Source organism: Chiloscyllium plagiosum, unplaced genomic scaffold (genome assembly GCF_037043375.1).
Source record: "Chiloscyllium plagiosum isolate Xiang-an unplaced genomic scaffold, Cpla_swu_hap1 HiC_scaffold_47, whole genome shotgun sequence".
In the NCBI taxonomy this organism is placed as follows: Eukaryota; Metazoa; Chordata; class Chondrichthyes; order Orectolobiformes; family Hemiscylliidae; genus Chiloscyllium; species Chiloscyllium plagiosum.
In genome coordinates, this window is record NW_028270185.1 from 13,469,971 (window position 1) to 13,496,428 (window position 26,458).

The following is a 26,458-nucleotide window of genomic DNA, read 5'->3' on the forward strand; positions in this document are numbered from 1 at the left end:
GAAGAAGAACACCTATACAATGTATTCGCCAAAAACGGATACTCCCACAATTTCATCAACAGATGCCTAAGGGAAAGACAACGGAATGAGGACATGCCACAACCCAAAAGACTAGCCACAACCCAAAAGACTAGCTACAAACCAACAGCCACTCTCAGACAACAACTCACCAGAACAAAGGACCCGATACCCAGCATGAACAAAACCAATGTAGTGTACAAAATCCCATGCAAGGACTGCACAAAACACTACATAGGACAAACAGGAAGACAGCTAACGGTCCGCCTCCATGAACACCAACTAGCCACGAAACACATGACCAGCTGTCCTTAGTAGCCACACACGCAGATGACAAGCAACATGAGTTGCTACTATTATAGGACAAGCCAAACAGAGAACAGCCAGGGAATTCCTAGAGGCATGGCACTCATCCACAGATTCAATCAATAAGCACATCGACCTGGACCCAATATACCGGCCACTGCAGCGGACAGCTGGAACTGACAACCGGAAGCGGCAGAGACAAACCACTATAAATGCCGGAGGAAACATCACAGAAGCGCTTCACAGGAGGCTCCCAAGCACTGAGGATGTCACCTAGACAGGGGACGAAACGTCTGCACCAGAAATTCCCAGCTCGGCGAACAGAACCACAACAAATAAACTCCTTATTTACAAAGACGAATCACAACTTGCTTTTGTTTTGTTACTGGATGCCTCTCGTCTGGGATTTTGTATTCTTTTCTAAGCACATTCCCAACCTCTCCAAACACTTCCAATATATTTTGCAGAAATAATCCTTCGGTAGCGTCTTTTCCAGTAGCTCGTTTACAATTACAGTTTTACGTTTATACTGCCTCTGTAGAATTATTTGTCTGTCCTCGTCCTGTCTTAAGTTGCAGGACTTTCAAATTCAAATCGCATTCACGTCACCAGCCACTTGGCAGTGTAGAATTTGAGCATTGCTATAAAATGACACATTTTGTCAAAGTCCTGCACTCACGACAATTCACAAAACAGTATCAATGTCATCGGGAACAAAAACAGAAGTTGATGGAAAAGCTTGGCAGGTCTGGCAGCAGCTGTGGAGAGAAATCAGAGTTAACGCTTGGGTAGCGTGACCCTTCTCATTCTGTTCTTGTCTCTGATTTATAGCATCCGCAGTTCTTTCGGTTTTCAATGTAAACGGGAACCAACATATCTGTACTGTATGACAAAAAAGATACGGATTGATTGGCAAGTGGACCCTAATTGGACTGTAATTGCTACAGTCATTGTAATGAGAGTGTGCCAGTTAGATAAGAACTGAGGTAAGGTGGGGGAGGAGAAATGGGGAAGCTGGGGAAATCTACATTCATCCTGTGCTGGAGGAAGAGCGCCTCATCTTCCGCCTAGGAACCCTCCAACCACACGGGATGAATGTAGATTTCTCCAGCTTCCCCATTTCCCCTCCCCCCACCTTATCTCAGTCTCATCTTGGGGTCGAACCAGAAACTTGAGTTGTGAACAGACAGATTTACTCACAAACTCCGGATTCAGCACCGCCCTTTTGACCTGCAATCTTCTTCCCGACCTCTCCGCCCCCACCCCCTCTCCGGCCTATCACCCTCACCCTCACCTCCTTCCACCTATCGTATTCCCAGCGCCCCTCCCCCAAACTCCCTCCCCCCTACCCTTTATCTCAGCCCACTTGGCACACCAGCCTCATTCCTGAAGAAGGGCTTATGCCCGAAACGTTGATTTTCCTGCTCCTTGGATGCTGCCTGGCCTGCTGTGTTTTTCCAGCACCACATTTTTCAAATCTGAAATGTATTGTCAGCATAATCCTATGCACACTCTGTACAACAGTAGCTAAAAAGTCTAGCACAGAATCGCATCTAACGTTGAAAATTGCGGTTAGGGTTTTGCAAAGACGGGCTGATTGGGTAAAGTCAGCAATCTTGTCTGTTGTAAACAGCTGAATGGGGCTGCTGTTTGATACGATCCACCCACGTTCTCTGTAATTTCTTCAAGATGCACAGACCTCAGGTCCGTGCATGAGAGCGACTGGAGAAACCGGAAGTGAATGTATCGGTGTGAGCAAGCCATCAGAATGTCTGATCTTAGTTCAAAACATACATTGCTAGGCCTACACACCTACTTAATGACTTAACCATTTTGCTGTGTTTTTTTTAAAGCATTTCGATCATTTTAAGGATTTGTCCAGCACACCATGTTGGCTTAGTGTGGTTACACAGGTATTTAGCTATTATCAATTGAGGTTCCATGTCAGTGTAAATGGATTAATTTCATTGTGCAGACATCAGTTAAGTCAATAGGGAGAAGAAAAGTTGCAAACATGTACAGTACTTTTGTACCACCCCTACTTCACAAGCTGCGGGATGACCTGTGGAATGGAGAATGCAGATGAAACACTGGGAATGCCTGGTCTAAACATTGTTCCCTACTTACTGAATCCATCCCTGACCCTGGCAGGAGGTTGTGAGTAAATCTGTCTGTTCACAACTCGAGTCTCTGGTTCAAGATGAGTCTCCAATAACATCATGAAGGCCGCCTATTTCCATCACAGTCCTATGGTTCCATTTTGCCTTGTGTACAAACATACAATTCAATTGTAGGAGCAGGCCATTCGGCCCCTCAACTCTGCCCCATCATGCAGTGAAATCACAACGGATTTGGTTATGGCCTCAACTCCATTTTCATGTCTTCCTTTGACTTCCTCGTCAATCAAAAATGTATCTAGTGCCGGAGTTTATCACTTTCAGTGCCGTAGTCTCCACTGCTCTCTGGGGAAGAGAGCTTCACAGACTTGTAACCCTCTGAGAGACAGCTGTTCTCATCACCTCCAGATTATTTTTAAGCTATGTCCGTCAGCTCCAGTCTGGCCTACAAGGGAAGCATATGTTCGACATCTACCTATGGGGTCCTCTCAGAATGTAATGTTTCAATTGAAAACTTCTCATTCTTTTAAACTTCAACAGATAACAACCTGACCTGTTGAATCTTTCCTCATAAAATAATCCCAGGAATCAGACAAATAACCTTCTCTGAACTGATTCTAATGCATTTAATTATTAGATTAGCTACAGAATGGAAACAGGCCCTTCACCACAACAAGTCCACACTGACCCTCCGAAGAGTAACCCACCCAGACCCATTTCCCTCTGACTAATGCAGCTAACACTATGGGCAATTCGCAAGGCCAATTCAGCTGGCCTGCACATCTTTGTGACTGTGGGAGGAAACCCACACAGACACAGGGAGAATGTGCAAACTTCACACAGATAGTTGCCCAAGGCTGGAATCAAACCTGGGACCCTGGTGCTGTAAGGCAGCAGTGCTAACCACTGAGCCACCATGCCAACGTAATGAACTGTTGAAATACGGAGAACAAACTACACTCGAGACTTGACTATTCCAAAGCATTTCCGGCTTATTTTCTACATCCCATTATCTGTAAACTTAATTTGACACAAAATTCTGCTCCTTGTGTCTTAACTGGTTAACACTGCTGCCTCTCAGCACCAGGGACCCAGATTCCATTCCAGCCTCGAGGGTCTGTCTGTGTGGAGTTTCCATGTTCTCCCTGTGTCTGCGTAGGTTTCCTCTGGGTGCTACGGTTTCCTCCCAAAATCCAAAAATGTGCAGATTATGTGGATTGGCCATGCTAAATTGCCCTGTAGTGTCCAGGGATGTAGGCTGGGTAGGTTAGCCATGGGAAATTCAGGGTTACAGAGATAGGGTGGGGGGCTGAGTGGGATGCTCTTTGGAGGATTGATGCAGATTTGATGGACTGAATGGCCTTTTCCCGCACTGTAGGGATTTTATGGTTCTGCTGTCATTCACCTGCATTAGCTCTAGGTTATGCGATGTCTTGAAATTAAAATGCTCATTGTTTTCAAATCCCACTGCATCTCACCCCTCTCCTTCTCAGCAATTTTCACCAGGCCCACAACCCTCTGACATATCCATGCCCCTCCAATTCTGGCCTCTTCACCAGTTGTGATATTAATCTCTATTCCACTAGCGGCTGGCTCTTCAATTGCGAAGGTCCTCATCCATGAAATTCCCTCTCTAAATCTCTCCGCCAGTCTGTCTCCATTTTGCTTATCTCCGTAAATACGCTTCTTAAATCCTACATCTGATGAATCTTTCAGTCATCTGAATCAAACTATCCTTATGTGGCGAGAGTGTGGTGCTGGAAAAGCACAGCAGGACAGGCAGCATCCAAGGAGCAGGAGAATTGACTTTTCAGGCATAAGCATTTCGTCAGGAATGATGCTGGGAGCCAAGGGATGGAGAGATAAATGGGAGGGAGGTGGGACTGGGGGTGCGTGGTGAAGGTAGGAGAGTGCGATAGGCGGATGGAGGTGGGGGTAAAGGTGATAGGTCGGAGGGGAGGGTGGAGCGGATAGGTGGGAAGAAAGATGGACAGGTGGGACAGGTCATGAGGGTAGAGCTGAGCTGGAAGGTTGGAATTGGGATAAGGTGGGGGGGGACAGGAAATGAGGAAACTGGTGAAATCCACATTGATACCATGGGGTTGGAGGGTCCTGAGGCAGAAGATGAGGTATTCTTCCTCCAGGTGTCAGGTGGTTAGGGAGTGGTGATGGAGGAGGCCCAGGACCTGCACATCCTTGGCGGAGTGGGAGGGGGATTTGAAGTGTTCGGCCACAGGGCAGTGGGGTTGTTTGGTGTGGGTGTCCTGGAGATATTCTCTGAAACACTCTGCGAGTTACAACAGATACAGTAAATGACATGTGTGGAAATGCAGGTGAAACTTTGATGGATGTGGAAGGTTCCTTTGGGGCCTTGGACAGAGGTGAGCAGGGAGTTGTGGCGCAGGATTTGCAGGGGAAGGTGCTGGGAGGGGAGGGTGGGCTATTGAGGGGCATGGACTTGACGAGGCAGTCGCATTGTGCAGTCTTTACGAAAAGCGAATAGGGGTGGGGAGGGAAATATATCTCTGGTGGTGGGGTCCGTTTGAAAATGGTGGAGGATGATGCAATGTATACAGAGGCTGGTGAGTTGGAAGGTGAGGACCGGGGGAATTCTGTCCTTGTTGTGGTTGTAAGGGTGAGGTTCGAGGGCAGAGATGAAGGAAGTGGATGAGATGCGCTGGAGGGCATCATCAACCACGTGGGAGGGGAAATTGCGGTCTTTTGTCTTAGTTGGAGCTTGTGGTTCTGGAAAAGTGCAGCCAGTCAGGCAGCATCCGAGGAGCATAAGTCCTGATGAAGCATCCTGATGAAGAGCTTATGTCTGAAATGTCCATTCTCCTGCTCCTCGGATGTTACCTGGCCGGCTGTGCTTTTCCAGCACCACACTCTTTGACTCTGATCTCCAGCATCTGCAGTCCTCACTTTCTCCTCAGTGTCTTATTCATACTACATCTGTGAAGCACTCAGGATGTTAAAGGCAAACATCCTTCACTTCATGATCAGTGCTATTCCCAGCACAAGCATGATGGGCAATAGCCTGTTACTGCAAGATGGTGTACCATGCATTCATTTCTAACATTGGAATTTGTAATGCCATTGTGGCCATTCAGGTCTAGCCCACCCTTTCATATTCATAAACTGGGTGTAAAAACATATTGCTGTGATGGCAAAATTTTACAACTAAAGGAGACCACTCAGCCCATTCAAAGGGCTATCCAATTAGTCTAACTCTTTCACTCTTCTCCTATCACTCTCCAGGCTTTTGGTTTTAAATATAAATGTCACAATTCCCATTCCAATTCTTCCATTGAATCAGGTCAGTGAAACATAGAATAGATTCCCTCTTCCACTGCCCTGGCTCAATCAGCCCTAAATAAAAACAAAGTACTGCAGATGCTGGGGTTCTGACATAAAAACAGAAAATGCTGTGGAAACTCAGCAGATTTCACGGCATTTGTGGACAGCGAAACAAAATGAACATTTTGAGTCCAATATTAATCTTCTTCAGAACTCAGTTTTAGGGCAGCACAGTGACTCAGTGGTTGATACTGCTGGATTAGTGGTGCTGGAAGAGCACAGCAGTTCAGGCAGCATCCGAGGAGCTTTGAAATCGACGTTTTGGGCAAAAGCCCTCCTGATGAAGGGCTTTTGCCCGAAACGTCGATTTCGAAGCTCCTCGGATGCTGCCTGAACTGCTGTGCTCTTCCAGCACCACTAATCCAGAATCTGGTTTCCAGCATCTGCAGTCATTGTTTTTACCTCGTTGATACTGCTGCCTCATAGCACCAGGGGCTTGGGTTCAATTCGAGCCTTGGACGAGTGTCTGTGTGGGCTTCTTTTGGGTGCTGCAGTTTCCTCCAAACATGTGAGGTTAAGTGGTTTAGTCATGCTAAATTACCATAATGTCGAAGAATGTGCAGACTAGGTGGATTAGCATTGGGAAATCCAGGGTAACAAGGATAGGGGTCTGGGTGAGATGGTCTGTGGAGGGTCAGTGTGGCCTTGATGGTCCAGATTTCCTGCTTCCATACTGTAGGGATTCTATGATATGATGATTTCCAGAGAGGAAACCAAAATTAACGTTTCAAGTCTATTATGACTCTTCTTCAGCCATCGAAGATTCATATCAAACTCAACTGTATTTCTCCCTTCACAGATAGTCTCAGGCCCGCTGAGTTTCTGCAGTTTTTAGCTGAAACAGACTTGCTGCTCTGGGCAGTTTAATTAAACTTTGAGGACAGGTTAGATAGGCTTTGGTTAAATTCCTTTGCAGTTTGAAGGTGGCTGATGGAAATATTCAGTTGAGGAGATACCAGAGCAACTTTCCTCTGGTGCGGGAGTTCAGAAACAAAAGTACAATTGTAAAATCAGACCTATGCCATTTAGGAAGAAATTCAGGAGGCTGTTCTTTCACACAAAGGGTTGTGGAAATGTAAAATGCTCTAACTCCCTGAAAATGAGTAAATACTAGGGCCAATTGAGCCTTTCAAGATAACCAGGAGCTTTTTTATGGATAGGGAAGCATGGTGGCTCAGTGGTTAGCACTGCTGCACTCACAGTGCCAGAGACCCAGGTTCGATTCCAGCCTTGGGCGACTGTCTGTATGAAGTTTACACATTCTCCCAATGTCTGCATGGGTTTCCTCCCACGGTCCAAAGGTGTGCAGGTTAGGTGGATTGGCCATGCTAAATTGCTCATAGTGTCAAGGGATGTGTGGGTTAGCTATGGGAAATGCAGGGTTACAGGGATAGGTTAGGGGAAAATGAGTCTAGGTGGGATACTCTTCAGAGAGTTGGTGTGGGCCAAATGGCCTGTTTCCACACTGTATGGATGCTATGGATAAGGGGGATATTAAACAAAGGTAGGTAAATAGGTTTGAGGTAGAAATCTGATTAAGAGGTGCAACAGGTCCTGACTGGGTTGAATGGCCTCATCCTCTTACGACCACGAGCATTACCTATTATGTAATTAGGAAATCACTACTGTGCTTTGTGTAGAGGCAGTGACCCACAGGGAATTGGAAGCTGAGATCTGTTTTTTTACAGAGTGCTCATATCTGATCCCTTATCCTCTAGGGTCTTCAAACAGAGCAGCAGAGAGTTGGAGGAGCACGAGCCCACCCAGTTGCTTCGCACCTGACCATACCCCAACTTCTGAAAGTGGCTGGAGAGCATTCCACAATGAAGATCGGCAGATGCAGGGCAGCAGCTTTGATGCTTTTCCCCTGAATAAGTGGGAGGTAGAACAACAGGGAACCAGGATAAAATGGTGGTCCACTGCCCTGGAGCGAGACACATTCCAACCAACACCATCTGCACAAACCTTACTGGGCGATGTAAGTGATTGCACAATATATGTTGAACATTAGATACCTGTAGCAGTATGGAAACGGGTCATTCAGCCCAACTGTCAGTGCAATCCCTTTCCTACCTACTTTCATCAAATACTATCGGCTTATCCTGCTATTCCTTACCTTTCATGTGCTTACTTGGCTTTGTTCAATACTAGAGTTAGACAGGATCCAAACATTTCCAGACAGGGATGGCACAATGGCTCAGTGGTTACAACCACTATCTCACAGCACCAGGGACTCGGGTTCAATGCCAGCCTTGGGTGACTGTGTGGAGCTTGCACATTCTCTCCAGGTCTGTCTGGGTTCCCTCTGACTGTTCCAGTTTCCTCCCACAGTCCAAAGATGTGTATGTTAGGTGGATTGGCCATGTTAAATTATCCACAGTGTCTAGGGATGTGTAGGTTAGGTGGGTTAGCCTTGGAAAGAATAGGGTGGGGAGGTAAGTCTGGGTGGGATACTCTTCGGAGAGTTGGTGTGGACTTGTTGGACCGAATGGTCCACTGTAGGGATTCTATGAGTTCTATTCCAGCTCACTGTCCATCCATACCCAGTCAAGTGCTCTCCCAAATATCCTTGAATTAACATATAGCTATCATCTGTTCCCTAGTTCCAGTACTCGGGCATCTCTACCAGGCCATACTGGAAGATAACAAGCTTCCCCTCAAATGTTGGACCAGCTGGAGTCTTCAGCTATTCAGACTGGCTTGACCTCACCAGGGTTTGCCCAGTGCTACTAAGATTTAAGTAAATAGCAAACTAGACCATAATATGGGAGTGAAGGATAATAATGCTCATTAACAAGCTGGTGCTGTAACACTTTAACTTTAAGGCAATACTACAGCGGGTGCCAGGGTAGATCAATGAGCATGGGACTAAACCTGTTGCAAATTAGGATGTCGCGAACAAAATTTTAATTCAACGCAAATTTATGGAATGTGGATAATCTTTCCATGGAATTGAGGGGTCTGAAATGGAAGCAAAACATTATTCTCATGCTGATTAGCTCCAGGGAGGATTGTCTTGAAAGTGTTGCAATTGCTGCTTTGCCTGAGTTGTCTGTATCTTGGTTTTCAGGTTGGACTGGAGTCAGTGTTCCACTCCTGTTTCCCCATGGTCTCTTCCGCCAGCTCGCATGACTCAATCCCACCCCTCGGGCAGCTGCTGGGCACAGAGAAACCGGGTGAAGGATTCCTGAGGTACAGTGAAGTGTCCATTTGACATTCCATACTCTTCATATATTGCACTTTCAGCAACAGGAGACTTACTGACCCAACCAGTCCAACACGTGTTTGCTGAGGAATAAAAGGATATATTACTTGGAATGATGTCCAGAAATAGGTTATTCAGCCTATCAGGTCCAAAAGCCACATGAACTTCCTGCCATCCTCCTTCCCCTCACTCTATCAGCATTACCTTCTACTCTTCTCTCCCACAAGGCACCTGTGCTATTTGTCTCAATTACTCCCTAAAACATAGAATTCCTACAGTGTTGAAGCAGGCCATTTGACCCATCAAGTCCATACTGAAATTCCAAAGAGCATCCCACCCAGACCAAACCCCCCCAATGCATTCCTGTAATCCTGCATTTCCCATGGCTAATCCACCTAGTCTGCACATCCCTGGACACTATAGGGAAATCCGACTAAACTATAGGGTGGCACAGTGGCTCAGTGGTTAGCACTGCTGCCTCAAAGCGCCAGGGACCCGGGTTCAATTCCAGCCTCGGGCAACTGTGGAGTTTGCATGTTCTCCCTGTGTCTGCGTGGGTTTGCTCTGGGTGCTCAGGGTTCCTCCCACAGTCCAAAAGATGTGCAGGTCAGGTGAATTGGCCATATTAAATAGTGTTTGGTGCATTAGTCATAGCGAAATGGGTCTGGGTGGTTTACTCTTCGGAGCGTCAGTGTGGACTAGATGGGCCAAAGGGCCTGTTTCCACACTGTAGGGAATCTAATCTAATCTGCACATCTTTGGACTGTGGGGGGAAACTGGAGCATATGGAGGAGACCTACACAGACATGGGGAGAATGTGCAAACTCCTCATAGACAGACGTCTAAGGATGGAATCAGATCTAGATTCCTGGCGCTGTGAGGCAGCAGTTCTAACCATTGAGCCACCATGCTGCCCTAACAGTAAGTTGAATACTCTAGTCATTCTCTGACTGAAGATGTTTCAATTGATTTCCCATTAGGGAGTATTTATGGGTCTGTCAGTTTGGATTCCTCACACAAGTGGAAATGTCTCCAGGTTTATCTTACCAAACTTTAGCATAAGTTTATGCAGTCACCCTTAAGCCTTCTGTATTCTAAAAAAAAAGAGCTTTGGTCTGTTCATTCTTTTCAGCTGCCGCATAAACCCAGGTATCAGCACACTGCCATGGGAACAAAGGAAAATCTGCCATTCAACGAGATCAGAACTGATCTGGAACCTTACTCTGTACACCCATCTTTGCCCTATATGTTCTAATTCGTTAATTAGTCAACAAAAAATTGACCTCACCTCAAATTCAAAGTGAACAATTGATCTACATTAATTGCAGAGAGAAGTGCTAAACGTCTACCAGCCACAGTCTGAGGAGTGTTTCCTGAATTAAATTCTGGAACATTTTTTGCTCTAATATTTATGCTCCGCCCCTGAGTCTTAGACTCCCCAAGTAGCAAAAATCATTTATCCTACTTGTTTCCCTTTGAAACCCTGATCAAATAAGTACATGTTTTCTGCTTACTAGGGAGTACAAACCTAGTTGGTGTATTCTCCCTTTGTAGTTTAACCCTTGGAGTTCGGCAAATCCACACAGCATTCCCTCCAAGGCCAATATATCCTTTCTCAGGTTTGCTGCCCACGACTGCTTCACATCATTTCAAAAACTGTTAATTTAATAGCAATTCCCCGCGAAGAACAAAAGTCATATTTTGAGGGCTTCTTATCTTAACATTGCTTTATTTACTTGAGATTTGGTTAGTCCACATCTCGTGGACTCTATTCATTACTGGGACACCACACTTCTTTTTAAAATCATTTACAGAATGTAGCTGGTCGCTGGCTGGACCAGCATTTATTGCCTATCCCTAACTGCGCCAAGAAGGTGGTGGTGAACTGCCTACTGGAACCGCTGCAGTTCATATGGTGTAGGGACACCCACAATGCTTGTAGAGAGGAGTCCCATGACTTGACCCAAAGGCAGTGAAGGAACAGCGATATAGTTCCAACTCAGAATGGTGTGTGTGGTTGGGAGAGGAGCTTGTAGTAATGTTTCTCCCTCAGTGGTAGAGCTTGTGAGTTTGGAAGATGCTGTCGACAGTACCTTGGTGAGTTGCCGCAAGAACATCTCTTAGGTGGTACATACTGCTGCCACTGTAAGTTATTGGTGGAATGAGTGAATGGAGCACATCATTTCAAAAACTGTTAATTTAATAGCATTTCCCCACACAAGAACGAAAGTCATATTTTGAGGGCTTCTTATCTTATCATTGCTTTATTTAGCAATGCTATTGAATATCAAGAGCAGATGGTTAGTTTTTCCTCTTTGAGACAGATAGCCTTGCATTTATGTGGCACACATGTTACTTGCTACTTATCAGCCCAAGCTGATGAGGAAGGAAATGTTGGCCTTAGACTGGGTACAACACAAGGTTTAACAGAATGGTACAGGAGCTGAAAGGGTGGGATGTGGGTTTAGGCTCCTTGACTTTAGAAGATTGAATACTGAGACAGAGGTGAAACAAAGTGAAATGATTTAGTGTATAAGCACTGAGGAACTATTTTCCCTGGTGGGTGAATGCAGGCTACAGTGGGAGAGCGAAACTAAGGCCGGTGGGTTGGGGATGCAGGGGTAGCATTTCCCCCATGGACCTGACAATCCTAACATTGGGGTCTCAATGTTTCACCATGTTTGGAAGGGCTGGGATTTTTTTTTTCCAAATGACCAGTTACTGGGCAGAGAATGGGCTGACTGTCCAATTGAGGACAGTCTCAAAACTGGAGGACCAATGGGAGGAAGGAGGCTGTCATTTCATATAAGAGAGACAGGAAGACGTGGGATCGCCCCTCCATTTGGAGGAGGTTTCCATCCAATGTTGTGAACTTTTAAATGCAATGCCTTCAAGGGTGACATGAACCCAGTTGAAAGGGCAGGCTTTGATGGCTAATCATTTTCCATGTGCCTGAAAATTGTCACAACCCATCAGTGAGTGATGAGGGGGTGAGAAGAAGGCCTATGGGAGCAGGGGAAATATTGGGGGCGGGGTGCAGATGGGGAAATCAGACATTATCTCAGAGCTTGTCACCCCCAAAATCTCAGTTCATGATCCCACTTGGATCATGACCTGAGATTTTGGGGGTGACAAGCTCTGAGGCAATGTCTGATTTCCCCATCTGCACCCCGCCCCCACTTGGATCATGACCCCCACTTTCTGTTCTGAAAGCCTGCCAAGAGCAATGACCCCTGGTGCCATCAAGAAGGCTACCTCCCATGGTTTTGACATCTTCTCTGGGTTACAAACCGACTGGGAAATTCCAATCGGTCTCTGATGGCAGAATCTTGAGAGATGAGGAAGTCAAGTATGGTGGAGGGATCCAAGATGGCGGCAACCCAGTAAGACTGAGTCTATAGTGCTCCTCCCAAGACTTGGGTACAGTGGGTCACCTACCCCCTACCAAGCTCACCAAATCATTTATAATAGTTTTGTAATTTAATTAGTTGTGTAATATTACATTTAAACAATTTAATCCTAAATTAAAATGACTAAAGGGAAGGGAACCCACAGCTCTCAGCAAGCAGGAACCCCTCCCCCACCCTCTCCAGCTGCAGCAGAAGCGTCTGCAGCCGCCCCAGGGGACTTACCAACAGTAACAAGCCTTGCAGAAATGCTTTCCAAGCTTGACTCGAAGATCGATGCCTTTATTGTCGAATCCAGAAATCGTTGGGAGTCGCTCTCGGCCGCGCTGCAGAAGCACGACCGAGAGATTGAAGAAATTCAACGCCGAGTCGGAGGGGCGGAGCTAAAGGCCGCGACCTCCGAAAATACCGCTCAATCGGCCGTGGATCAGGTCCGGACTCTCGAGCAGCGAGTCCGGACCTTGGAAAATCATATTGACGACCTCGATAATCGAGGTCGCCAAAAAAATATTCGTTTGCTGGGCCTTCCCGAACAGGAAGAGGAAGGCCAGCTTACAGCATTCCTGGAGCAGTGGCTGCCACAACTTTTAAATCTGCAAGCTGGATCAGGCCAGGTAAGGGTAGAATGGGCCTACCGGGTCGCAATACGCGGGCCCGGCTCGAACCAGCGCCTGCGTCCGGTCCTGTTCCGGCTGCAGAGCTACAGGGAGAGGTAGATACTCCTAGAAGCCTCTAGAAATCTCGGAAAAGACCCCCAAGCTATGATCTACAAAGGATCCAAGATCATGCTATTTCAGGACTTTTCCCCGGCTCTGGTTCGAAAGAGGAAGGCATTCGACGAGGTGAAGAAGCGTTTAAGGGACTTAAATGTTCAGTACTCCTTACGCTACCCAGCGATGTTACACTTTAACCATGAAGGATCCGTATATAACTTTGGATCACCAGAAAAGGCTAAGGAATTCTTGGGCTCTCTTAGATAAACTGTAGAACATAATGGATGTTGGTCTGCCTTTCCCCCCCGCTTTGGTTTATATCCCCTCCTTTTTTTTTCTTTCTCTTACCTTACTGCTTAATATTATCATGGGGGGTGGGGAGAGGGATTTGATTTTCTCCCCCCCCCCCCCTTGGAGTTGTTTTCTGTTATTATTTTATGTATATATGAGGGATGTATGTATATGTGTGTGTGTGTATGTATATATATATATGTATGTATGTATATATATATATATATATATATAAGCTGGGGGATTTGGTTAATGTTGGTGGGGGGAGGTGGTTACCTTATTCAATTTTACCTCTGTCTTTAGGAGCGGGGTTGTTTTCCCTTCGTTATTTTGTATTATCATATTTAATTATTATTTGTTGAAGTGGTAATTTTATAGTTATATGTTTATATATGGTATTAACATTACCAAATATACCCAGGTGTTGGTATGGGTGGGGGTGGGGTGCTCACTGTTAACTCTAGCTTTGTATTATATTTGAATTCTCCTCATTTTATTGAGGAGTGCCTGGGTCAAGGGTGGGGCATTGGTTGGGAGAGGATATGAGGGACTTTTGGAGAGGAAGTGATGCCCCCTGGGAACAAGGGGGAAAGTCTCCACTTAGATACGTTTTATATTTTTTTTATTTAGAAATAGTTTTTTACTGTATTGTTGTGGGTGTATTAAAGAGGCTTTATTTTTGTAAATTTTACATATTCCACGCTCGGGATGTTCTGGATAGGGTTCCCCCTCCCGAGGGGTCTCGGATTGGCCCAGAGGATTATGGTTGACCAGTCGGTTAAGTGGTGCACCTGGAATGTCAAGGGGAGTAATTCGCCACTCAAAAGGAAGAAAATATTATCAAATCTTAAGAAGGAAAGAGTTGATATAGCTCTCCTACAGGAGACACACCTGTCAGATAAAGAACACTTGAAATTCCGACAGGGCGGATTTGATCAGGCCTTTTTTTCTTCTTTTAGCTCAAAAAGCAGGGGAGTTGTTATTCTTGTTCGGAAGAATTTCCCTTTCAAAATCCTAAAGCAGATAAAAGACGAATCTGGACGATATATCTTGATTAAAGCCCTCATAAATGGAGAGGAATATGGGATTTTAAATTTGTACTGCCCCCCGGCACACCCCTTTAAATTTATAACGGAAGCCTTTTCAAAATTGATGGCTTTTGATGCCCGTCATATAATTATAGGGGGAGACTTTAATTGTATTATGGATCCGGAAATAGATAGGATTCCCAAGAGTACTGCAGGAGTATCTCCCAGATCTAGACAATTGATGGATCTGAACAAAGAATTAGGATTAGTAGATGTATGGAGATGTCTTCATCCACAGGGTAGAGATTTTTCTTTCTACTCTAATCCACATAAATGTCATACCAGAATTAATATGTTTTTTGCCCCCTCGATTTTTTTAAATTCCATATCATCCTGTAAAATAGGTAATATAGCAATTTCTGACCACGCTGCTGTATATATGGAAACTAAGGCGAGGAACAGTGGGACATCCCCTCGGCATTGGCGTATGGACCCCTTCCTAATGAAAGATAGTAAATTTGTAAAGTACTTCTCTCAAGAATTTAAAACTTTTTTAGAAATTAATTCAGGTACAGCTAGCAACCCGTCAATGATGTGGGAGACCATCAAAGCTTACACGCGAGGCTTGATCATCTCCTACTCAGCGACCCAGAAGAAATTAAAGGGAGAACAACAGCGTCTGCTTGAAGCCCGCTTAAAAGCGGCTGAAACAGCATACACTGATAGACCTTCTATTATTAAATTGCAAAGGATTACAGCTCTTAGGACAGCTCTAAACACTACACTTACTCAAACGGCTAAGAGGGAAATATTATTTGCAAAGCAAAGGTTATATGAATATGGCGACAAACCGGGTAGATACTTAGCATTTCTTGCAAAGAAAAAAAAGGCCCCTCAGACTATTATGTCTATCAAGGAAAGTACGGGTATTTTGACTCATGATCATAAAAAGATTAATGCGACCTTTAGAGAATTCTATTCTGAGTTATATAAATCACAGGATTGTGAAGATAGGACGAAGAGGATGCAGTCATTTTTAAAAACTTTGACTTTTCCAGACCTAACTCCGGAACAAGTATCGGTCCTAAATGCTCCTCTTACACCCCAAGAAATAGTTGATGCAATTAGGCACCTTCAAAATGGTAAGGCGCCGGGCCCAGATGGCTTTCAAGCTGAATTCTATAAAGAATTTACAGAAATACTGGCTGGTCCACTTATGGACATGTATAACTATGCATATAGTCAGGGCTGTCTCCCGCCTTCGCTGAAAGAGGCAAATATCTCTCTTATCCTTAAAAAAGGAAAGGACCCAGAAGATTGTACATCATATAGACCAATATCCTTGCTAAATGTAGATTTTAAAATCCTCTCTAAAACGTTAGCACTGAGACTAGAAAGGATACTGCCACATATTATAAAGGAGGATCAGACGGGGTTTATTAAGGGCCGTAGATCATCCAATAATGTTAGAAGGGCTCTGAATATGATTCAAGCTTGTCATCAGGGAAAGATACCAGGAGTAGTGGTTTCATTAGACGCGGAAAAGGCATTTGATAGGGTCGAATGGTCATATTTGTTTTACGCATTGGAGAGGTTTGGCGTTGGACAGGTGTTTACCAAATGGGTCTCAACATTGTATAGTGATCCCAAAGCAGTTGTGGTTACCAATGGATTAGGCTCGGATAGCTTCAGTGTGGGTAGGGGCTGCCGTCAGGGATGTCCCCTCTCGCCATTGTTATTCACGCTAATAATTGAACCACTAGGAGAAGCTATACGAGCTGATCCTAATATAGTGGCCCCAAGGATTGGTACAGGTAAACATAAAATTACCCTTTATGCAGATGATGTTCTTCTATTCCTCAGTAACCCTTTGATGTCCATACCTCGCTTAATCCAAGTTGTTAATACATTTAGTGCATTCTCAGGCTATAAAATTAATTTTTCAAAATCGGAGGCTATGCCAATGGGTGGCCTTGCTATGATACCCCGCTTAGCGGACGGTTCCCTTTTTCCCTTTCGCTGGTCCCTGGAGGGTTTCTTATATTTAGGCATTTTTATTACTCCAGTATTTGGTCAGTTGTATAAGGCTAATTTTGTGTATTTATTGGAAAGGATAAGGCAGGACCTCCAGCGATGGGGAGACCTACCAATTTCCTGGTTGGGTAGAATAGCATTAATCAAAATGAATGTCCTGCCCCGTCTCCTATACCCTATGAGAATGCTTCCGGTGATGCTGCCGAGGACGGCTTTATGTAAATTATATGGCTGGCTGAGTTCCTTTATCTGGAATCATAGGCGGCCCCTCATTAAGCTGAAGAAGCTACAGCTTCCACAGGCAAGGGGTGGATTGGACTTCCCAGACTTTAGGAAATATCAGTTAAGTTCCCCATTAAGTTACATAGCTGATTGGGTCTTGTCTGATCCACAATCAATCTGGTTGGACATCGAGGCTTCTCAAGTAAAATACCCACTTATTAACCTTTTATTCTCAGACAAGAGGAAAATCATTACAGATCACTGTAAAAACCCTATAATACTAAATACAATCAAGGCTTGGAATATAATGCGGCAAAATGAGGGTAATTCACATAAAACATCCCCCTATGCACCGATAGTGGGAGCATGGGGATTCCAACCGGGGTTAACAGACGCCACTTTTAAACTCTGGAGATCCAGGGGTATCTCATGTCTAGGGGATTTATTTAAAGATGGGGTCCTGATGTCTTTCGGACAGCTGCGTCAGAAATTCGGATTACCCAATGGAGACCTCTTTCGATACTTCCAAATTCGAGATTATATACAGAAGAAGACTACGTTATTAGATAGTCTTTATAAATCCGATAGAGAATGTAGTGTCCTACGACCAGTGGGGGTATCTTCCGTCAGTAATATTTATCATTTACTACATGATGAAGTATCGGGAGATATGGATAATCTGCTTAAAACATGGGATCAGGTTCTGGGACTAGAAATCTCCACAGAAACGTGGAATGATATCTGGGAAAATGCTAGAAGAATTACTATTTGTAACAGAACCCAGGCTATCCAGCTGAAGATACTTCATAGGGCCCATATAGCACCGGTTCGATTTGCAAAATTTAAGGCAGGAGCATCTCCAATGTGTCCTAAATGCAAAATAGAGGTGGGCACTCTTGTACATTGCCTATGGACCTGTCATAAGATCCGTAGATATTGGACTAAAGTAGCAAGTACCCTGACAGAAATTTTAGGAACGGAAATTAAAGTGGACCCTGTATCTCTCCTCTTGGGCTTTTCGAACTTTCCCTCCCTGGACACGTACGGGAAGAGACTATTTTCTATTCTTTCTTTCTGTGCAAGGAAAAATATTTTGGTGAACTGGGCGGCTGAGGGCCCCCCTGGACTTTCAAATTGGCACAGACTAATTATGGAATGTATTGGAGAACTTCCTTACAAATATGGTGCACCGAAAGACCGAATTATTTTATAAAATATGGCAGCCCTTTTTGAATTACATAAATACAGATATTTCGGCTATCCTAACAAGCGCTTTTATTTAATTGAGATTACAAACCTGGCTGGTCCGCGGCCCCTCGGGGGAGGAATCCCGCACGAATACGGGTTTTATTATATCTGATGCTAACACATCCCGAGCATGTAAGAGACTTAAATATACACCCTGGTTAGTTGTAAGTTAGATTAGTAGATAGTTGAGTTTTGTTTGTTTGTTTTTTTTTCTCTTCGGTTTTTTTTGTGTTGTTTTGTTTTTTTTGTCAAATTTTGGCTATTGTATATTTGAGCTAATTGTATATCAATGTTTATATCTGAGAGTTTTGTTTATTTTTGTAAACTTGTAAAAATGTTAAATTTCTAATAAAAATATCTATTAAAAAATAAAAAAAAAGGATGGTGGAGGCTGCAGACAGCCATAGAGTCATAGGGATGTACAGCACAGACCCTTCGCTCCATCTTCAGAAAGATATTATGAAACTCAAAAGGGTTCAGGAAAGATCTACAAGGACGTTTGCCAGGGTTGGAGGGTTCAAGCTACATGGAGAGGCTGGGGCTGTTTTCCCTGGAGCGTCGGAGGCTGAGGATTATAAAATCATGAGGGGCATGGATAGAGTAAATAGTCAAGGTCTTTTCCAGGGTGGGAGAGTTCAAAACTAGAGGGCACAGGTTTAAGGTGAGAGCGGAAGATTTGAAAGGGTCCTAAGGGGCAATATTTTCACACAGCGCGTGGAGTGAGCTGCCAGCGGAAGTGGTGGAGGCTGGTACAATTAAAATATTTAAAAACTGTCCAAATGGGTTTATGACTAGGAAGGGTTTAGAGGGACATGGGCCAAATGGGATTAGATTAATTCAGAATATCTGGTTGGCATGGACAAGTTGGACCAAAGGGTCTGTTTCTATGTGTGATTTTCAGCCTGTGCTTACTCCATCAGGACTGATGTGGAGGAGCCGGTGTTGGACTGGGGTGTACAAAGTTAAAAATCACACAGCACCAGGTTATAGTCCAACAGGTTTATTTGGAAGCACTAGCTTTCAGAGTGCTGCTCCTTCATCAGGTGATTGTGGAGTTCAAAATTGTAAGACACAGAATTTATAGCAAAAGTTCACAGTGTGATGTAAATGAAATTATACATTGAAAAATACCTTGATTGTTTGTTAAGTCTCTCATCTGTTAGACTGACCGTGATAGTTTCACTCCTTTCATATGTAAATCACAAAAGTTTTTTTTAAAAGTTACATTCTCAGGTTAACTGTAACAATTGGTGTCAGCCAGAGAGGATGTTAATAGAACATAGAACATTACAGACATCTGTCCTATATCTATCACCCCTCAATTTAAAGCTGTTGAAGGTGTTAGCCCCCTGTGTTCTGTCTGTGCCATAATGTTTAGACTGATTTGGACTAATCTAAAACGTGAGTTAACAGAGTCTTACATGGATTCATGCAGTTTTTGAGCAAAGTGCAATGTAACTCTGCAAGTACAAATTCACCCCACAAACGTATATGTGTATGTGTGCATGTGGGTTTTTGTGTGTGTCTGTGTGAGTGTGTGTGTGTGTGTGTACCATGTGTTGTGTGATTTTTAACTTTGTCCATCAGGACTGAAAGCCTGACTAAATAGCCAAAGGCCCAACCTCAAGAAGGAGAGCTGTACTGGGGTAGTTAAAGAGAGAGAGAGAGAGACCACACCAGTCAGCTTCAATTCTTGGCAAGAGTGTTCACAAGGGTGGTCCTGGCGGTGAGGTGAGCAGAGCCAGCGTTTTATCCCTTTCTCTGGTTCTGTTACAGCACACAGGCCTGTGACCTCTGGGCTTCACTGCAGAGCACCGCTGAGACTGTCGGGCTGAGACATAAATGGGCTGAGTACCAGAGTCGCAAACATCTACTGACATCGCTATGTGTAGATCCTGCAACCACGGTGAGTAATGCACTGTCTAAGAGCAGGTTTCAGTCTATTTGGGGCTTGTAACCAAAATTCCCTTTCTTTTAACTTGTTTCTCCAGTCACTTATATTATTTTGATAAGTAATTCAGTTTTTCACTATTTGCTAGGGATGCCTTTGGGCAGGAGCTGCACAGCCGGTCAGGCAGCATCCGAGGAGCAGGAAAATTGACACTTCGGCAAAAGCCCTTCATCAGGAATGAAGCTGGGAGCCTCGGGGGTGGAGAGATAAATGGGAGGGGGGTGGGGCTTGGGGGGAGGTAGCTGAGAGTGCGATAGGTGGATGGAGATGGGAGTAATGGTGATAGGTTAGAGGGGGCGGTGGGAGTGGACAGGTGGGAAGGAAGATGGATAGGTAGAACAGGTCATGAGGGCGGTGCTGAGCTGGAAGTTTGGAATTGGGAAAAGGGTGGGGGGGAGGGGAAATTAGGAAACTGGTGAAATCCACATTGATGCCATGGGGTTCGAGGGTACCGAGGTGGAAGATGAGGCGTTCTTCCTCCAGGCATCGGGTGGTTAGGAAATGGCGATGGAGGAGGCCCAGGACCTGCGTGTCCTCAGCGGAGTGGGGGTTGAAGTGTTCAAGTGTCTTCAAGTGTCCCACTCCGCCAAGGACATGCGGGTCCTGGGCCTCCTCCATCGCCACTCCCTCACCATCTGACGCCTGGAGGAAGAACACTTCATCTTCTGCCTCGGAACCTTCCAACCCCATGGCATCAATATGGACTTCACCAGTTTCCTCATTTCCATCTCCCCCCCCCCTTATCCCAGTTCCAACATTCCAGCTCAGCACCACCCTCATGACTTGTCCCACCTGCCTATCTTCCTTCCCACCTATCTGTTCCACCCTCTTCTCCAACCTATCACCTTTACTCCCACCTCCATCCACCTATTGCACTCTCAGCCCCCCCAGCCCCATCCCCCTCACAATTATCTCTCCACCCCCTCGGCTCCCAACCTCATTCCTGATGAAGGGCTTTTGCCCGAAACATCAATTTTCCTGCTCCTCGGATGCTGCCTGACTTGCTGTGCTTTTCCAGCACCACTCTCTCGACTCTGATCTCCAGCATCTGCAGTTCTTGCTTTCGCCCTTTGGGCAGGAGCTGTTATCTGGACTGCTGGTGTCAGGGCTGCAAGTTCTCTGGATTCAGGACGTAGTGCCTAAGGATGGCAGGGTGAGATAATGCCCAGATGTTGTGGGGTGAGGATGTCTATTTGGTTGTGGTGCATGGCTAGCAGCGATGCCTGTGCTATGGGTCCCTGGTCTGGTGTGATGCCTGGGAGTAAGAGACAGCATGATCAGTTCAGGGTGGGGGGAATAGGGGAAATGCCTGGGATCTTATGGGTGCTACTTGGAATCCAGGGGAGGGTGAGTCATCTGGGACACAGGTTTCCCAAAAGCTGTGGTGAGGGTCATTCTTGGACTGGGGTGGTCTGTCTGTATTGCAGGCTGTTGATCAGGGTGTTGGGGCTTCTTGCATTTGGGGTGGGGCAGGTTGGGGGTTGGTGATGGAATAGGGGAGGACCTGACATTGTAAAAATATGACATTTGAATGGAGTCCAGTGGTTGGGGTCACGCACTGGGTATTGGAATGTCTGAGAGCCTGTGGAGTGGCGATGATGTGCAGGAACTGGAGGAGACAATTACCTTGATCTGGGATATAATATCTGATATTTGGACTGCAGAGTTCCAGGGATTGGAAGTTCTCTGGGATGGGGATGTAGTGCCTAGGGTGAAAGTGGGGAGATGTCCAGGTCTGTCTCGGGTTGTGCTGGGGTTAAATTGCCAGTTAGCTGAGCTGAGTCTATTTCAGACAACCCCTGGTTGCCTTTGAGTCATGCAATTATTTAACCTTTCAGGTATTTGGCTGAAGTTGACCATTTCTTTCTGTTTCTTATGTTCCATTCTCATTGTGTTCCCTGTTACCATGTACTCTTCATTCCCCAAACACCCCTCATTCTGTTCTCACTTCTCTGATGTTTCTCTTTCTGTTACATTTCCCTGTCAATCTCTTGGCCCCTCTCCCCACCCTGTCACCTTTTGACTCCACTCTTTCAGGAGAAATCCACAGGTCACAGAAGAACCACAGGCTCCTCCCCACTATTCTCCATAGAGACTCGGATGGAATTGCAGCCTTCGCCTGAAATCTTGGACTGGGATTACAAGGAGTTAACGTTAATTAAGGTGTGCGAGTGTAAAACCTCCCTCTTGAAATGGTGAGCCTGTTAAAAGGGCACTGACTGCACAAAATAATGTTTGAGAGTGAGACTATTCATTGGGAACATCTTTCTCAAAGTTGTTGCCTACCGCACTCCCGTTAACCCTTCACCTTCTGTGCTGGTTAATTAACATTCAAAGTCTGGCAACACCTCAACATTTACATGCTCTTCCTCGTTCAAATCCTCTGCCTCCCAATCTCTGATTCCCCACACCCGCAAAGAACTGGGTGCTTAGAGGAACTCAAGGTAATCAGGAAGCATCACCATGGTTTTTTTACGGAGGGGAAATTATGTTTAACCAATTTATTAGATTTCTTTGAAGGAGGGACCTGTGCTGTGGATAGCAAAGTGAAATTTCCAGAAAGCCTTTGATAAAAAGAGACATCCGTGATTATTGGGGAAAATAGAAGCTCATGGCCTGGACATATCATATTGGAATGGATAGAAAATTGGCAGAAAACAGCGTGCATAAAGAGTCTTTGTCTGACTGGCAGGACATGACAAGTTGAGCCCCATGGGAGTTTTGCTGCAACTTCAACTTTTTACAATTTACATCAATTACTTAGCTGATGTGAGAAAAGGTGTAGTAGCTAAACTAGCAGGTGACGGAAAGTACATAGTGAAAAAGATATAAGAAGTTTGCCAACGAATATAGATAGATTGAATGAGTGGACAAAATTTGGCTGATGGGGCACTAGATGGGAAAATGTGAACCGAAAAATGCTGTAAATCAGAAACAAAAACAGAAGTTGATGGAAAAGCTCAGCAGGTCTGGCAGCAACTGTGGAGAGAAATCAGAGTTAACGTTTTGGGTTGAGTGACCCTTCCTCAGAACACTTCAAAGGTGGGGAATGTGGAATTTGAAACACAAGCAGATCAGCCATGATCTTATTGAATGGTGCAGTAGGCTGAAGGGCTGGAAGGTCTGTTTCTTCTCCTGAGGAGGTGGCGTCACACTGATAATGTCACTGGACCAGCAGTCCAGAACCTCAGGTTAAAACAGTGGGGACTGGGTTCAGATCCTACCAATGTAGACAGGAAGGAGGCTGGAATAACATAGCAAGCCAAGCAGCATCAGGAGATGGAGAAGTTGATGTTTCGGGTATAACCCTTGTTCAGGATTCTAGCATCTGCAGTTTTGTTTGTCTCAGATCCTACCAACAGCAAGTGATTAATTTGAATTTAATAAAAATCTGGAATAAAAACGCAAACCTACTGTTTGATGTAAAAACCCATCTAATGTAGGGAAGGAAATGTGCTGTCCTTACCCAGTCTGGCCTATACATGACACCAGGTCCACAGCAATATGATTGACTCTGAAGTGCCATCAGGGCAATTAGGATAATAACAATGGATGCCTGCATTCCATTAGTAAGTAATAAAATAAGTTATACATTCGTACATGCGCACGTTTCCAATTCTGGCCTTCATCTCCAACTTTAATTATTCCACATTGCTAGCTGTGCCTTCAGCTTCCTGGGTCAAAAGTTCTGAAATTGTGTACTAAAATTCTCTGTTCCTTTACCTCACTTTCTGCTACGAAGGAATCCTTAAAACCTACATGTTGTACAAAGCATTTGATTTCTATTATTGTCTTATGTAGCTCATTGTTAAATTTTGCTTGATGACTGTCTTGGGAAATTTGGTTACATTAATGGTCCTGTATAAATCAAAGTTGCTTTTGTTCATAGCCAACAAAGTTCACAAAGTTATGAAATGAGCTTCCCAGTCTGAATCCAGAAGGTTATGAGTCAAATGTTGTTTGTTATCTATATCAATGATTTGGATGAGAATGTACAAGGTATGATTAATAAGTTTGCAGATGACACCAAAATAAGCAGTATCGTGGACAGTGCGGAAGGTTATCAGAAATTGCAGCAGGACCTTGATCAACTGGGGAAGTGGGCCGAGAAATGGCAAATGGAGTTGAATATAGATGAATGTGATGTCTTGCATTTTGGAAAGTCAAATCAAGGTAGGAGTTTCATGGTGGAGGAGAAAGTGAGGACTGCAGATGCTGGAGTACCAGAGTTGAAAAATGTGGTGCTGGAAAAACACAGCAGGCCAGGCAGTATCCGAGGAGCAGGAGAATCGACGTTTCGGGCATAAGCCCTTCTTTAGGAATGAGCCTGGTGTGCCAAGCGGGCTGAGATAAAAGGTAGGGGGGAGGGAATTTGGGGGAGGGGCGCTGGGAATACGATAGATGGAAGGAGGTGAGGGGATAGGCCGGAGAGGAGGTGGGGGCAGAGAGGTCGGGAAGAAGATTGCAGGTCAAGAGGGTGGTGCTGAATCCGGGGGTTGGGACTGAAATAAGGTGGGGGGAGGGGAAATGAGGAAGCTGGAGAAATCTACATTCATGGAGTTTCATGGTGCATGGTAGAGCCTTACGGAGTGTAGGGACCTTGGAGTTCAGGTACATGGTTCTCTGAAAGTGGAGTCACAGGTAGACAGGGCAGTGAAGAAGGCTTTTGGCACACTGGCCATCGTCAGTCAGGGCCTTGAATATAGAAGATGGGAAGTGATGTTGTACAGGACATTGGTGAGGCCACACTTGGAGTATTATATTCAGTTATGGTCACCTAGCTGTAGGAAGGACATTATTAAACTGAAAAGAATGCAGAAGAAATTTATAAGGATGCTGCTAGGACTCAAGTTATAGGGAAACATTGGACAAGCTAGGGTGTTTTGTTCTTTCAAACACAGGAGACTGAGGGGGGATCTTATAGAAATGTATAAAATCATGAAAGGTATTGATAGGGTGAATGCACTCAGTACTTTTCCCAACATTGGGTATTTGAGGACTAGAGGGCATCAGTTTAAGGTTAGAGGGGAAAGAATAAAAAGGAACCTGAGGGGCAGATTTTTTACACAGAGGGTAGTATGTATATGGAATGACCTGCCAGTTGAAGTGGTTGAGGCAGGTACATTAACAACATTTAAAAGGCATTTATTTAATACATGGATAGGAAAGGATATGGAGGAGGTCAGGCAGCATCCAAGGAGTAGAAGAATTGACGTTTTGGGCATGAGCCCTTCTTCAGGAATGTCTATCAATGCATTCTGCTCCTTGGATGCTGCCTGACCTGCTGCGCTTTTCCAGCAACACATTTTCAGCTCCGATCTCCGGCATCTGCAGTCCTCACTTTCTCTTAGAAGGATATGGGCCAAGTGCAGGGAAACATGGTTAGTATTGATGGTCATTGGTCGACATAGACCAGTTTGGGCCGAAGGGCCTGTCTCTGTGCTGTAGGGAGTCTAGATTAAAGTGGTGCTGGAAAAGCACAGCAGGTCAGGCAGCATCCGAGGAACAGGGAAATCGACGTTTCGGGCAAAAGCCCTAGGACTCTAAAACTCTAAATAGCATGAAACAATGCAAACTCTGGCACTGATTAACGTTAAATTACAATGTTCTTCAGGGAAGGAAACCTACCATCTCGTCTAGTTGAATTTTAACTGGTTTCTATACTGGCCAAACAAGGAACTCAATTGAATCAAACTGCCCGAACAAACACTCTGAAAACAAATACAGCAGGGGGTTAAATACAGAGAAAAGCTCTGTCTATGCTGCTCCCATCAAACACTTCAGAAAAGGTACAACATTGGGTTATATAAGAAGTAAAGTTCCCACAACATTGTCCCCATCAAACACTTCAATACAGCTACAGCATGGATTTGAGACAGAGTAAAGCTTCCTTTATGCTGCCTCCATCAAAGACTTCACATCAGATACAGAACAGGTTTAGATACAGAGTAAAGCTTCCTCTGCTCTGTTCCCATCAAACACTCCTAGATACAGTACAGTGTGACATTAAATGCAGCCAAAAGCTTCTTCAGGTGGTCTTGCTGTGCAGTGGGTTGTGTCCCTTCTTCTAAATCAGGAGCTCTGGGGTTTAAGTCCCATTCCAAGAGCTAATGGTGAGGGAAGATGTGGATACAATGCAGCCAGAAGGTTTGTTTATCAAACTTCAGATCCTTCCAGTACACATCAATGCCAGGTGGTAAAGGCAGGAGAGATTTCTTGTCGTCCATGTGATGTAAAGAATACTGGAACCTCCACCATCACTATTGATGGATTCAAGCTACAGCATACATGTAAATGCGTACGTTGCCAAAGTAACATGAAGTGTGTGAGAGATCGGCAGCACAGACTGAACCTTCTACACTATCCCAATATATAGTCTCAGGTCAGTTGCAGCATGTGTTAGGGACACAGCCCAAACTCATTGCCCAAGCCCCTATCACAAAAGAGCATCCCCAGCCAGTACACATTGTGACAATTGTCTGTTTCTCACCATCTCCCTCCACAATCCAGAATGTCAATTGTGTGGGAAGTAAAGGTCTAATGTTGTGTGCCCCACACCCA

The 26,458-nt window shown here is 44.9% G+C and overlaps 1 protein-coding gene across 1 annotated transcript in view; it reads left to right on the forward strand.

Moving 5' to 3' along the window:
* Positions 1-26,458, forward strand: part of LOC122542851 (uncharacterized) — a 35,343-nt gene that overhangs the window by 3,407 nt on the left and 5,478 nt on the right. The window contains exons 2-5 of the mRNA XM_043680944.2: positions 7,517-7,776; positions 8,869-8,990; positions 19,723-19,852; positions 21,935-22,060. Of these exons, the coding sequence (XP_043536879.2) occupies positions 7,517-7,776; positions 8,869-8,990; positions 19,723-19,852; positions 21,935-22,060 (638 nt within the window). The remainder of the gene's footprint in view (positions 1-7,516; positions 7,777-8,868; positions 8,991-19,722; positions 19,853-21,934; positions 22,061-26,458) is intronic.